Source organism: Acomys russatus, chromosome 8, assembly GCF_903995435.1.
Source record: "Acomys russatus chromosome 8, mAcoRus1.1, whole genome shotgun sequence".
Taxonomy (NCBI): Eukaryota; Metazoa; Chordata; class Mammalia; order Rodentia; family Muridae; genus Acomys; species Acomys russatus.
Genome location: NC_067144.1, coordinates 22,354,596 through 22,369,717, shown reverse-complemented (window position 1 = coordinate 22,369,717; position 15,122 = coordinate 22,354,596). Strand labels below are relative to the sequence as shown.

General features: G+C 44.2%; 1 protein-coding gene across 1 annotated transcript in view; it reads left to right on the top strand.

Annotated features, from left to right (window-relative positions):
* The first annotated feature begins 2,951 nt into the window (after positions 1 to 2,951).
* Timmdc1 (translocase of inner mitochondrial membrane domain containing 1) overlaps positions 2,952 to 15,122 on the top strand; it is a 28,641-nt gene continuing 16,470 nt past the window's right edge. The window contains exons 1-4 of the mRNA XM_051149907.1: positions 2,952 to 3,241; positions 8,285 to 8,450; positions 13,221 to 13,309; positions 14,023 to 14,090. Coding sequence (XP_051005864.1) covers positions 3,048 to 3,241; positions 8,285 to 8,450; positions 13,221 to 13,309; positions 14,023 to 14,090 — 517 coding nt within the window. The 5' untranslated portion in view covers positions 2,952 to 3,047. The remainder of the gene's footprint in view (positions 3,242 to 8,284; positions 8,451 to 13,220; positions 13,310 to 14,022; positions 14,091 to 15,122) is intronic.

Sequence of the window (15,122 nt, the reverse complement as noted above, 5' to 3'; positions counted from 1 at the left end):
TTATTATTGTTTTCAATGTAACCAAATACAATATGTTTTGTAAGAGTTGTACTTGGTGAACCTGGCAAAGAGAACCTGCTGACCCCAAGAGAAAGCTGATAAAGGGAAGAGCTTCTGGGTTTGATGAGCCACGTGGACTGAGGGACAAGCGGTGGCCCCAGGCAGTGATGACTGAAATCCTTCACTGATGGTTCCTCTGTTAGCAAGTCCACGTCCTGAGGGTGAGGGAGCGGAATACGCTCAAGTGCAATATGACTACTCCCCAAGGCAACCTTTGACTTCAACAGTGTTGCTTTGAGACCCTTCAAAAAGATCAGAGTGCAGAAGAGGCTGACTCTCACCCTCCTCGTAAGGAAGGTAGGCTCTGGTAGCTTGGGAAGTAGGGAACGCTGACAGAGTAAGATTTGGAGCAGGAAGGTGAACAGAGGCCACAGCCCTAGGGAATTGCTTGAGGTATTAGGTAGCAAAGGCAACTTTACAAAGGAATCTTTGAGGCTGGGATGCAGCTGAGTGGTTCAACACTTGCCTGGCATAGGGTCAATTCTAAGAAGTACCTAAAACAATAGTCATTAGTTGCCCAAAGGAAAAAAAGAGCTGTAGAGTTAGTAAAAAATCTGTTACTAAGACCTCATTTGTGTCTGCAGGGTACAGGACTCTGGGGACACTTGAATTATATGTAAATTTTAAAAAATTTATTCATGTATTTTATGTATATGAACGCTGTGCCATCTTGCATATCAGAAGGGGCATCAGATCCCATTACAGATGGCTGTGAGCCACCATGTGGTTGCTGGGAATTGAACTCAAGGTATCTGGAAGCTCTTAACCACTGAGTTGTCTCTCAAGCCCCTGTATGTAAGTAAATAATTTTTTTCAGGGTTTGCCCAACCTTCCCCTGTCCCCATTCAAGTTTGCCCTGATTCTAGAATTACTCCAGCTCAAGTGCTGAGGATTGTCCCAAGACCCCAACAATGTCAGATAAATGCAAAAGCGCTCAGCTTTTCCTACAGGTGACCTAGACAGGCAGCACCTCCATTTTGTTGGGCATTCCAGCCTTGGGACCCTAAATCTCAGTGGCCTCCTCTGTGAAAAATGGACCAAGCAGGCAAGCTAGAGCCAGGAATTGAGGTCTGAGTTCTTCACTCAACAGGTAATTTACTTGAGGCAGGTGGATCTCTGAGAAGGAGGCCAGCATGGTCTATGTAGAGCAAGTTACAGGACAGCCAGGGCTACACAGAGAAACCCTATCTTGGACTCCCCCTTTTCCCCAAAGATAATTACTTAGCACCTACTTCATGTTCTACACTGTTGATGCTTCATAAGTACAGAGGTGAACATGCAGCTTCAGCCCTTGAGGGAGATGATCAAATAGGAAATTACAACAATGCAGTGTATTTTCATTTAAGACACTTTTCCGAACCTTGTCTGTAGACATGTCCTACAATCAACTCCCAAAATCCTATTTTCTATATCCTTATTTTAATTTTAAAAAATGAGAAAGGTGCCAGGAAACAGATATATGGATAAGTTTATTAAATGAGCATGGGGAGAGAAGAAAAGGGGGCAGGGGTACCCCAGGGAGAAACATGGAGAGAGAGGAAGAAAGAGGAGCGGGGAGAGATTAAGATCCACTAGGAGGGTTTGTCCTTTTATAATCTTGGGTGGGGCCATGTCCAGTGGGAGGTAGGCAGTGACATCACAGGTCGGCAGGCTGGGGCAGAATCCTAACATTTATGAAAGTTATTTATTTAGGTCCACTATGGAAGTGACTGTAGAGTGTACCACTGAGCTGTATACCAGTTTGGTACTTTTAACTAGAAAAAAATGTAGGTGAAGGGGGTTGCAAAGAGAATATGGGATATGTAGTAATGGCCAAGGATTATGTTATTACACAAACTGATTTGGAATATTTTACCTTGGTGAACTTTTTGATGTTTAAAAAAAAAAAAAAAAAAAAAAAGTAGCCGGGCATGGTGGTGCATGCCTTTAATCCCAGCACTCGGGATGCAGAGGCAGGTTGATTGCTGAGTTTGAGGCCAGCCTGGTCTACAAAGCGAGTCCAGGACAGCCAAAGCTAACACAAAGAGACCCTGTCTTGGGGAGGGGGGAGTGTGTGTGAGGAGTCCAGGATTGGGTGTATGATACCATGACCCTGAAGTCGAGGTGGCTGTGAGATGCCTGAAACAGGTGGTGGGAACCACGCTGTGGAGTTTTCAGCTGGTCTCGTGAAGCCCTGGTGGTCTATTATACGGCCAAATTAGGTTTTGAATAGATAATCCTTGCACACTTACTTCCTAAAGGCTGAAACTACAGGCATGCGCCACTTCAGTGAGAGGGCATTCCAGTGAAAACTAGACTTCGAGGCGCATGTTAGCAGAAGGTTTTCAGTTATTAAATAAGAAGTCTAGATCTTTTGCTTTCTCAGAGCAGTAAGCATACAAACACTTGTAGTGCAACCTACGTTATGACAAAAATGCCCACAGCTGACCTGTTCGGGTACACCCTAATGTTCACGCAAAGTGTGGACTCTGCTCGGCCAGGGAAGCTTCTCCCGCCCACCAGGGTGGATGAGCTTGGTTTAAGCACACAGCCTGTTTCTCTCCACACTCCACTTGCGTTGAATAAAGCCCTGTCGCCTTCTATGTGGGCCTTCTACATCTTGAACGAGCCATCTCAAGACCCTGAGCACCTCGAACTGAGCGGAGCCCACAGAAGACGCACTATCCCGGCGCAGAAAACGCGATAACAGGCGCCAACATCCTAAGATCTCACGGAGAAGAAACCGCCGCCAGCTCACTTCCGGGACACGACTTCCGCCCATCCTGCCCTAACCGGAAGGGTTTTCGGCAGTCGTCCCGCCCCCACTGCCTTTACGCGACTAGGGGCGGATCTTCCGGTCTCGTTTCCGAGAGCTGCCAGAAGTGAGTCGGCTGGGGACCGGATGTGAGGTTTAGTGTCCGGAATATACCTCTGGCTTGCTGTGCAGGTTACCCTCTCCCACGGCGCCCGCCAGCCGCAGGGTGACAGTCCGCGGGTGGGAGGGCGCCATGGAGGCGCCGCCGCCCGCGCCCCGCAGCTTCCTTTGCGGGGTCTGGCGTCCTTTCCCCCGAGTCTTTGCCGCCGGTGCTGTGGCTGCGGATTCCCAAGGTTTTGTGAAAGATCGGGAGCTGCATCCTTACGTCTCTGCACCCGGTTCCCCGGAATCCGGATGGGACCGCATTCGGCAGCTGTTTGCCAAAGAGTAAAAATGCCTCGGGTGTGTGGGGAGGGTTGCTCGGGGGGTACGTCCGCAGCCGGCGGGAGCCCCGGCGTGAGGTCCTAAAGAAGCTGAGTGTGTTCTCTCTGTCCTTGGCGTCCAGCGTGATTGACACGCAGGTTTTAAAGTCAAGACTCATTCAAAGTCACACTCTTAAAACAATAACCAGCACTCTGATTTTATATATAGGAAGATTGAACTAATCTGATTATTGTCCTATTGCCAGGTAGTATTACCGGGGACTATATTTAGAAGTCCATCCCCCCGGCCCCGCCCCCCTCCCATTTCATTTGGTCCCAAACTTTGATCTTTTTTTGGCCAGTAGTGGCTCCATACTCCTGAGGATCGGAGATTGGGGAGGGGCAGAGAGAATTGTCAATTTTTATTTATTATTTTGCACAAAAAACTGAATAGTGACGACTGTTATCCCTTCTCTCTCTTCCTTCCCTCCTCTCTCTGCCCCCTTGTTCGAACCTATATGTGTGTCTGTGTTTGGGTACTTGCACATGCGTGCAGATGCCCTCAGGCCCGAGACATCTGATTCCCCCTAATCTGGAGTTACTTGCAGTTGCAGATCAGCTGACACGGGTTCTGGGAACTGAACTTGGGTCCTTTGCAAGACTACTACATGATCTTAACTGTCACGCCGTCTCTCCAGCCCCGCAACTCTCCTTTATAGAGACAGGGTCTTGCTGTGTAACCCTGGGTGGACTTGTAGACCAGTCTGACCTGGAACTCAAAGCAACAATCCATTCTTAGCCTCCCTGATTCTGAGATTACAGGCCTGTGCTTCTAGGCCCAGCCTCTCTCTTTTGCCCTGCTGGGGGTCAAACATTACATGCTGCATGCCCAGATCTATCTCACTTTTCAGAAGATAGATATTAAACACTGAATCATGTGAAGAGTACATGATTAACTCTTTGCATTACTTTCACCTAATATTTATTTAAATTTACTAAATTTATTCATTACTGGTGAAAGTATCTTTTCATGAAGTGATTTACCATACTACATTGTGTTAGTAGGTGATTAAATAAGTTGGGGCAAGGGAGCTGTCAGACTTCTTTTTAATTATTTTATTAGTTTCATCACCTTTTTTGTCTTTGTTGTTGTTTTGTCGAGATAGGGTTTCTCTGTAACAGAGCCCTGGCTGTCCTGGACTCTCGTTGTAGACCAGGCTGGCCTCTGCCTCCCAAGTGCTGGGGTTAAAGGCATGCACCACCACCACTGGCCCTCTTTTGTCTTTTTAAGTTTATTTTTGTTTTATGTGAATGGGTATTCTGCCTGCCTGATGTCAGAACTTTTGGAACTTGAGTTACAGACAATATGAGCTGTTGCGTGAATGCTGAAAATGGAGTCTGGGCGCTCTGGAAGAGCAGCACATGTACTTTTAACTGCTGAGCCCTTGCTCCAGCTCTTTGTTTTAAGAAATTCTGGCCAGCTCTTTGTTTTAAGAAATTCTGGCAAGGGGCCTGGAGAGATGGCTCAGTGGTTAAGAGCGCTGAGTCCACCTGCTCTTCCAAAGGTTCAATTCCTAGCAACCACATGGTGGCTCATAATCATCTGTAATGATATGGCGCCCTCTTCTGGCTTGCAGGAGTACATGCAAGCAGAGCACCGTATACATAATAATAAATCAATCTTTTTAAAAAAATTCTGGTGAGTATGGTGGTGCACACCTTTCATCCCAGCAGTCAGGAGGCAGAGGCAGGCAGATCTCTGTGAGTTCCAGACCAGCCTGGTCTACAAAGTGAGTCCAGGACAGCCAGGGCTACACAGAGAAACCCTGCCTTGCAGATGTGGGTGGGTAGAAATTCGTTGGTTTTTCTCAAAGGTCCTTTGAAAAGTTTGTATATTTTTTTAAAGATTTTATGTAGTGTGTAAGAGGAAAAGGTAGATTTCTTTTCTTTTTAGAGACAGTCTGTGTAGCCCATGATCTCTCTCTCTTGCTGGGATTACAGGCATGCACTATCATGGCCCACAGAAGATGGCCATTTTTATCAGTATTATATGCCACAGAATACTGGAACAGAAAGAAACTTGGATAATAATCTAATGCAGTTTTTATGCTCTTTTTTCATGACATGAAAGGAAAAAAACAAAGTTCAGAAAGATTGGTCTAGCTGCACGCTGTTTAGTAGGATCCCAGCTTACACCCCAGACTCATCTGTTTCTGAGTCCTGAAACCTTTTCCCCATTCTTGAGCTGTTTGAACTGACTTTGTGACATTTTAGAGCCTTTTTCTTTTCTTTTCTTTTCGAGACAGGGTTTCTCTGTGTATCCTTGGCTGTCCTAGACTTAGTCTGTAGACCAGGCTGGCCTCAATCAGAGATCCGCCTGCCTCTGCCTCCCAAGTGCTGGAATTAAAGGCATGTTCCACCACACCCGGCATCATTACTTATTTTTATATTTCTTTAATTTTGTTTCTTGGGGGAGCTTTGAGATGAGGGTGTCATATTGCCTCACATGCCTGTGTTGCTGAGAATAACCTTGAACTCCTGACCCCCTGTCTCTTCCTTCCACATGCTGGGATTGCAGGAGGGTACTGCCACACTCAGCTGGAGCTTTTAAATTTGAGATAAATATTGTCATTGAGCCCTGAAAAGGTTGAAGAAGCAAATCATGGATATCTCCTAGTTTGTTAAACTTCCAAGTTTTTTTTACATTTCTTTCTTGTGTTTTACTCAGAAACTCAGCAGATCAGTCAATGTAGATGATTTTTTAAATTCTGTTCAATTTTAAAAAACATAAGATATAAAATATGTCCATTTTCTTGCTAATGTAAACATAAAGACTTGTTTTCCAAAGAGTTTAAGTTTCTTGTACACGAAGGAAGAGTGTAGTGATTGAGAATTAGATGACACACTGTCAGAAGAAAGGTAGCAGTCCACAGGATGGCTTCCTTAGGAGGGTCACCATAGGAAACTGTTTAGGTATTGGAGAGGCATCTTTTGAATTAAGTGATGCCTCCTTGTTTTAGATTGGCCGGTGCTGCCTACTGCATAGTTTTTCAGTTATTTTTTTTCTTTTATGTTTTTATAGGTAGGTATGGTGGCCCATACCTGCAATGCCAGCACTTGGCAGGAGGAGCAGGAGGGCCTGGGCAATGTGAGATGGGTGGCTTGTCCTCACGGTGCTCCTCAGGGGGCCTGGAGCTCCTGGGCTCAGTGGCTTTCCTGCCATGGCCCTCAAGCTTTGCGACTACAGGCTGGGGCCCTTGTGATGGCTTTCAGTGCTTTTTGTACCAATGATCTGAATATTTCATAAACCAGTCTTTAGATTTTGACTTCTTTTAATAATTTATTTTTATTTTATTACATTGATGTTTTGATTGCATGTATGTCTGTGTGAGGGTGTTAAATTCCCTAGGACAGGAGTTACAGACAGCTGTGAACTAACATGTGGGTGCTGGGAATAGAGCCCAGGTCCTCTGGAAGAGCAGCCAGTGCTCTCAACCACTGAGCCATCTTTCTAGCCCCCTTGATTTCTTTCTTTCTTTTTTTTTAAAAGACATTTATTCATTCATTTTTTTACTTCATGTATTTGAGTTTATCTGCATATGTATATACACACATACATACATGTATATACATTCCTTGTGTAGGTGCTTTGTATTCAGGAGTCCAGAAAGGTCAGATCCTCTGAAGTTGGAAATAGAGACATGAGGTTTTATTTTGTTTTGTGTTTTTGGTTTTTCGAGACAGGGTTTCTCTGTGTAGCTCTGACTGTCCTAAACTCATTTTTTTTTAAAAAAAATATTTATTTATTACATACACAGTGTTCTGCCTCCATATACACCTGTACATCAGAAGAGGATACTAGATCTCATTATAGATGGTGGTGAGCCACCATGTGGTTGCTGGGAATTGAACTCAGGACCTCTAGAAAAACAGACAGTGCTCTTAACCGCTGAGCCATCTCTCCAGCCCCGTGGACTCACTTTTGTAGACCAGGCTGGCCTCAAACTCACAGCAATTCACCTGCCTCTGCCTCCTGAGTGCTGGGATTAAAGGCATGAGCCACCACACCTGGCAGGCATATATATATATATACACACACACACATATACATATATATATATATATATATTTTTTTTTCCTTGAAAAGTCTCATGAACTGAAGCTGGGCAGTGATGGCACACACCTTTAATCCCAGCATTTAGGAGGCAGAGGCAGAAGGATCTCTGTGAGTTCAAGGCCAGGCTGGTCTACAGAGTGTTTTCCAGGATGACAGCCAGGGCTACACAGAGAAATTCTGTCCTAAGAAACAAAACAAACAAGCCGGGCGTGGTGGTGCACGCATTTAATTCCAGCACTTGGGAGGCAGAGGCAGGCGGATCGCTGCGAGTTCGAGGCCAGCCTGGTCTACAAAGCGAGTCCAGGATGGCCAAGGCTACACAGAGAAACCCTGTCTCGAAAAACAAAAAAAAAAAAAAAAAAAAAAAAAAGAAAAGAAACAAAACAAACAAATCTCATGAGTTCATGTAGTATATATTTGCTTAGAATTTAAAAATGAGAATATTAGCCTCTATATCTAACACAAATATTTTTCTTTATCTCTGGGGTTGTACTGTGTGTTTAGAAAAATATACCTAAGTGTATTTATAATGAGTTTTCCTAAATGAACGTATTTGTGTAAGCAAAGCCAGAAATTGTTCCCAGGGTCCCAGAAGCTCCCTTTGTGCCCTTCTTCCCAAGCATAATTACTATTCTAGTTTTCCAACAGCATGGATTGCTTTTGAGGACTTGTATGGCTTTTTTGTTTGTTTTGTTTTGTTTTTGGAGCAGGGTTTCATTATGTAGCACAGGAGGGCTTCAAAGTCATGATTCCCTGACCTTAGTCTCCTGAGTGTTGTAGTTATAGGTGTCTACCATTAGACCCAGTGTGTGCTGCTTTTCTATAACTGCATTGATTCACAGATGGATTTAAACAGTTCTGCCCATAACAAAAAATATGGTATAAGCACGTAGGATAATTCTGAGCACAGTGGTTTAGTTTCCTAACAGCATTTTCTTTTTGGCATTTTAGTGAACAACAGAGAATTTCAAAGGAAGTTGACTATATCTGCAAGGCAGCAGTTTCAGCAGGCATCATTGGCTGGGCATATGGGGGAGTGCCTGCTTTTATTTATGCTAAAAACCGCTACATTGAGTATAGCCAAGCGGAGATTTATCATAACCGATTTGATGCTGTGGTAAGTATTGATGGCCTAGTAGTTAGGGGCAAACCAATTTAACTGTCCCCCCCCTTTCTCTCCTTTGACTGTTTATTTTTATTTTATGTGCATTGGTGTTTTGCCTGCATGCATGTCTCTGTGAGGGTGTTGGATCCTGGAGTTACAGACAGCTGTGAGCTGCCATGTGGTTGCTGGGAATTGAACGCTGGAAGAGCAGCCAGTGCTCTTCACCTCTGAGCCCTCTCTCCTGCCCTTTACTACCCTCCTTACACTTCGTTTCTGTTAAGTCTTGGGTGGGAGGATTTGGAATGTGAGGGTGAAGAAATCTGATCTGTACTTAGCAATGAAGTACCAATGCTAAGTATCTAGATGCATTTTCTGCTTCTTCAATAAATCTGTTTAAAAGAAAGGTAATTTTCTTTTCCTGGTTTAATATCTAATAGTAGATTCCATATTGAATTTGCCTCAACCCTCTTTAGAATCCATTGGTCTGGAGCAGTTTCTCTATCAGTCTTGCCCTCGGGCGATTTTAAAGACTATGGACCATTTGTAGAATGCCCCTCAGTTTAGATTTGCTTGATGGTTTCTCATAAAATTGAGATTTGTGAGCCTTGAAATGGCTCAGTGGCTAAAGATACTTGCTGCCAAGCTAGACAGCCTGAGTTTGATTCCCAGGATGGTGGAAAGGAGAGAAAAAAAACTTTTTTTTTTTTTTTTGAGACATGGTTTCTCTGTGTAATAGCTCTGGCTGTCCTGGAACTCTCTCTGTATTCCAGGCTGGCCTCAAACTCACAGAGATCCTCTGCCTCTGCAATGCTGGGATTAAAGGCGTGCGCCACCACACCCTGCTTATGAGAACAAACTGTTAATAAGTTGTTCTCTGACCTCCATGACACAAACACACTCTCTCTCTCTCTCTCTCTCTCTCTCTCTCTCTCTCTCTCTCTCTCTCTCTCTCTCTCTCAAAGGGTAAGGAGTGGAAAAAGATTGAGACTTGTTTCTTGGCAGAAGTGCCCTAGGACCGAGCTCTCAGCACCTTGCATCAGAAGCACATCCTATTTGTTTCTTGGTGTAGACTTCAGTTACTTGGTTAAGATGAGATCTGCTGTGTTCTTATAACAAAAATTACTATGCTTTTTCTTTGGAGAAAAGTTTTTTACAGTAAATAAGTATTTTCGTGTAAATATGTCATTTTCACCTGCCCTGTGCTTTTTTAATTCAGTTCATTCATACTTGAAGTGTTTGCACTGTCATGATTGTTAAATGACTTTTTACTAATTCTAGCATAGTTTTTACATCATTGTTTAGTGTTGTGCTTAGTAGTAGCAGCCACTCCATTATGTTTACTCATGCATTTATTTAACTAATAATAACGATGGATTGTTCTGAGAAAAACTAGGATAGCCACCAGGTCATTAGGCCATCTTCTGGGAGCACATCTTCTGTGGTCTGCTCATGACCAGTGTTGGTATGAAGTGCGTGGTTCTTATGTATAGTTTGTTTCTATCTGTATGTACTCAGAATTTCCTATTTACTCCATGCAGTTATATTCCATCATTGTCCTTTATTCTAATACTCAGTTGCCTTGTATTGGGACTGTGGGGCCCCTTTTAGGCAGTTCGTCTGCCCTTGAGATGTTTGTCTGACTGTCTGGTTTGCCTGAGAGTCTTCCTTGATAGTCCAGTCTGGTTTTCAGCTCACTATTCCTGGCTGGCTCGGCTTTTACTCTTCTATTGCTGCTCTTGAAAATAGCCATTTCTCTAAGGAACTTTTTTTGGTTTTGTTTTAGACAAGGTTTCTCTCTGTAGTCCTGGCTATTCTGGAACTTGCGATATAGACCAGGATAGACTCAAGCTCACAAAGATCCTCCTGCCTTTGCCTCCCCAGCACTGTGTTTAAAGGCATGCTCTGTCACACCTGGTGGAGCTAAGATTTCTTTTAGGGAAGAATAGTATTGAGAAACTAAGATCTGGATCCTCGGTGTGCTCTGTTCTTCCAGGGTAATACTACTTTTAGACTGAGGGCAGATAGTGTTGGTGTGTGTGTGTGTGTGTGTGTGTGTGTGTGTGTGTGTGTGTGTGTGTGTAGGTGTAGGTGCCTGCAGAGGCCAGAGGAGATCATCAGATCCCCTGCAGCTAAAGTTACAGGGAGTTGTGAGCCTCCCTGCATAGGTGCTGGGAACCAAACTCAGGTCCTCTGCAAGAGCAGCGAGTGCTCTTATCTGCTGAGCTCTCTCTTGAGCTCCCCCAGCCCCTACACTGATACATCTTAGAGAAGTTTTGACTTGCCCAAGATCAGGTAGGAGTTCGTATCTCACAAAGGTTTTCTCATAATCCGTACAGATATAAACTGAATCTCACGATGTGCCTGCTAGGCCAGGCCTGCTTTGTGATGGGCTCATAGAAGAGAGTGCACTGTGGAGACACACAGCACACCCTTCAGCTATGATGTTGTTCCTTAGCCCTAGTGATGGTGGTGCTGAGCTTCCCACTGAAGCTCTAGTGAGAACTAAAACACTTCACTGAAGAGAATGATGTTAAAAGTAAATGAGGTAACATGTTAACGTCATCATCATCATTGTTGTTGTTGTTATGTTTTCAGTTTTGTGTGTGTGCATGTGTATGCACAAGTTCATGGAGTTCAAAGGACAGTGGTGAGAGTCCCCGTCTTGCCTTGAAGAGGCAAGGTCACTCCTGTTTCTACCACTGCTCTGTGTGCTATAGGCTGACTGGCCCTCAAGTTTCCTATTTCTACCCATCTCACTGTAGGAGTGCTGCAGTCCACTGCATCTAGCTTTTGATGTTGCTCCCCGGTTCACATGTGGGTTGTCAGGTGTTAGTGGATAGCTCCTTTGCTGGATAAGCCACTAGCTTATTTTTCATAAAGGGCTATCAGAAAATATGCTTTTCCTTCTCTTTTTTGCCCCCACATTTATATTATTTTAATCCTTACCTTTAGCCAAGCATTTCTTCAGCCTTTGTTTTTTTTGCTTTTCTTTTCACCACTTTCTCTTGAATGTCAGAAGCACTGCTGTTACTGGTTTTATAGCTGTCGTTGTGGTCCCTGCTAAACTAGCACTTGAATCTCATTATGTAGCTCTGGCTGTCCTGGAAGTTACTCTGTAGAGCAGGCTGATCTTGAACTCAGAGCCACCTGCTTCTGCCTCCCAAATGCTAGGCTCACCAGTATGCACCACTATGACTGCTGTAACTAGCCCTCCCACCCTTTTGAAGCCTTTCTTCTTGAGCTAGCTTGCTTTCTTTCTTTCTTTATTTCTACAGGGTAGGAGTTATAGTGAAGTAGTTTTTAAATGTGTATGTGTGTTTGTCTGCACATATGTATGTATGTATGTTCCATGGGCATGCCTGCTGTCTCAGAAGAGTTGGATCTCATGGAACTGGAGTTGTCGATGGTGTGAGCCATCATGTGAGTGCTGTGAACTGAACTTGGTGCAATGGTAGAGCAGCAAGTGCTCTTAATTGCTGAACCATCTCTCCAGCCCCAACAGTGAACTTTGTTGATGGTACTTGAAAGTAGGACTCCCTAAACTCCTCTACTTCTTCTGGGGCCTGGGATGGAGATTTTAAGCAGATGCTCAGTGCATGGGGCGCTTATTGGGACCCAGCAACTGAGGGTCTTCCTCTTCCTCCTATGTTCTTGCTGGGATGGGTGATTTAGAGTTGCTTACTTTTGAAGGCCAGGTGAGCCATGAGATCCACCACTCTGTTGCCTAACCTAATGGGTTGTCATATCAGAAAATGAGCTTAGCAAAGTGGTCATTGAGGCCAGTGACCTCAGCATAAAATATGGAAGAGTGGGCATCACTGTTAAAGATGGCAGGAGATAACCTGGGTTTTTGTTTTTTTGTTTGTTTGTTTTTGTGGTTTTTAAAAAAGATTTATTTATTTATTATGTCTACAATGTTCTGCCTGCATGTATCCCTGCAGGCCAGAAGAGGGCACCAGATCTCACTGTAGATGCTCAATAGCCACCGTGTGATTGGTTGCCAGGAATTGAACCCATGACCTCTAGAAGAGCAGCCAGTGAGTGCTCTTAACCTCTGAGCCATCTCTCCAGCCCTGATAACCTGGAATTTGATATCGCTCTTGTGTGCCCTTTAGGGTGGTTGTTTTCTGATACCTATCTCACTACCTTCTATTTGGTAGCGTTCTTCAGGCAGCTATTGCAGGACTCTTGGGGTCCCACTTTGCTTTAATAGTAAAGATGCAGAGACATCTGTATAGCTTAAGGCTGTTGGCCTTTTTGCTGAGGTGGTCACTGGCTGTCTCAAACAGCAGGAGCGACTGTTTCTTAGCCCCTTTCTCTTGGTCTCCCATGTCTTTTGCTCAAGTGTTAATTAGAGCTCCAGAAATGTTTTTTCTACATTTCTGTCCAGGTGTAGGTCTTAGTTTGGATTTTATTGCTGTGAACAGATAACAGGAGCATGACAACTCTTACAAGAAGAAAACATGTAATTGGGACTGGCTTACAGCTTCAGAGCGTTCGTCCCTTATTGCCATGGTGAGAAGCCTGGCAGCACACAGGCAGGCATGGTGCTGGAGAAGCAGTTGAGAGTTCTATGTCTTAGTGTTGGGCATAGCTTCCTCCAACTTCCTCCAACAAGGTCATGCCCCCTAATAGAGCCACTCCCTATGGGCCAGACCTATTCAGACCACCACAGTGTTACCTCAGTAATTTGCAACTGACAGTTTTGTCATTGAAGTTGTAGAATAAGGAAAATGTCAAGTTATTTTGGAATCTCACAGCATTTTAACAAATTATTTTTAGCAAAGTGCACACCGTGCTGCGATGAGGGGCTTCATTCGGTATGGTTGGCGTTGGAGTTGGAGAACTGCAGTCTTTGTGACTATATTCAAGTAAGTTCTCAGTTGTACAAGAGTCGTCATCTTTTCCTGGTGGCAGGGAGGGGAGGCAATGTCTTGCTACATCTCGGGCTGTCCTAGAACTCAGTGCAGTGAGTGTCCTCAAACTTGTGATTCTCCTCCTTATCCTCCCAAGTCCTGGGATTTCAGTGTGTCACCATGCCCAGAAGAGAGTCAGAGTTTTGAAGAAAGGAAAATTCTACAGAGCCCTTCTTTATAAGTTGCTGGTTTTGAATGAATAATTTGTTCGAGGAATTTGGTTTTGTTTCATTCTTTGATGAGTTTACCTAAAAACTCATAGGCATGTTAGTCTAGAACACAACGACAGGACCTAGACTGGAGCTAGAGATTGAAGAATAGAATCTTTGTTGGTGTGTTTCTAGGTCTTAACTTTGTGTTTTAAAGGCAGGGTGTCATGTACCCCACCTGACTTTGAACTTGATGTGTAGCTGAGGATGGGCTTGAATTTCTCATCCTCCTGCCTCAGGATCCCAAACACTGGGTTTAGAGGCTTGAGCCACCATGCCTCATCTGAGGTAGTGTGGGCATTGAACCCAGACTTTGGACGATAAGCAAGGACTCTGCTGACTGAACTACCTCCTTAGTTCTAACAGGACATTTTAAAACACATTTCAATGAAAAAAGCAATCAGGAAAGTGAATGGCGTGTACTTTGGATGTAATGTTTTCTATTTCCTCTCTTCCCAGCTCAGTGAACACTGGACTAAGTGTGTATCGAAATAAAGATGCCTTGAGCCATTTTGTCATTGCAGGAGGTAAGATAGTTTTATTCTTGTTCACATTTTAATTTCAAATATATTGAAGTATGTAGGCTTTATGTCTCAGAACTGCAGATATTTCGATTGATTTCACACTATATCCTATTCAACATTCATACAAAATCTATTTATAAATAGCCTCCTGGTTGACCCTTGGCAGTTTTTTTTTTTTTTAAGATTTATTTATTTATTATGTATACAGTGTTCTGTTTGCATGTACACACGCATGCCAGAAGAGGGTACCAGATCTCTTTATAGATGGTTGTGAACCAACATGTGGTTGCTGGGAACGGAACTCAGGACATTTGGAAGAGCAGCCAGTGCTCTTAACCTCTGAGCCATCTCTCCAGCCCCTCCCCCCCCCCGGCAGTTATTAAAGCAGACAAGATCTTTGCTTTCATTAAATTTTGTCTATGATGATGGGCAAAACCAGATCCTATGACAGGAAGTAGCAAATAGGTGGGGCATGGATGTGACGTTAGACCGTTTCCGCTGACACCCCAGATGGGGAAGGAGCAAACTGCACAGGGTAGTGGGCGAAACAGGAGCACCAAGAGATGTTCTGCGGAAGCAGGTTGATGTTTCAAGCACAAGGAAGGGAAGTGGCTTGAGGTTAGATTGGGATGCAGAGTAGGAAGGATCAGGCTTTCTCATGGTAGGAGGTTGGTTTTAAAGCAGCTGCCTGCCATTCTTGCACTTTGAACACTCTGGAGCAGAGCACAGCAAAGTCCATATCTAGGACGTTGTTTAAAGCAGTTACAGTCAGGGACTTCTATCACAGCTAGCCTAAGGACTTGGTGCTGCTTTCTGAATTCTAATGCAGCTATTGAGACAGTAAAACCAGAAATGGCCCTGGCATGGTGGCGCAAGCTTTTCGTCCCAGCACTGGGGAGGCAGAAACAAGTAGATTTCTGTGAGTTTGAGGCCATCCTGGTTTACAAAGGGAGTCCAGGACAGCCAAGGCTACACAGAGAAACCCTGTCTCAAAACAAAAGACAAAACAAACCAGAGATGGCTGCTTGAGAGGCA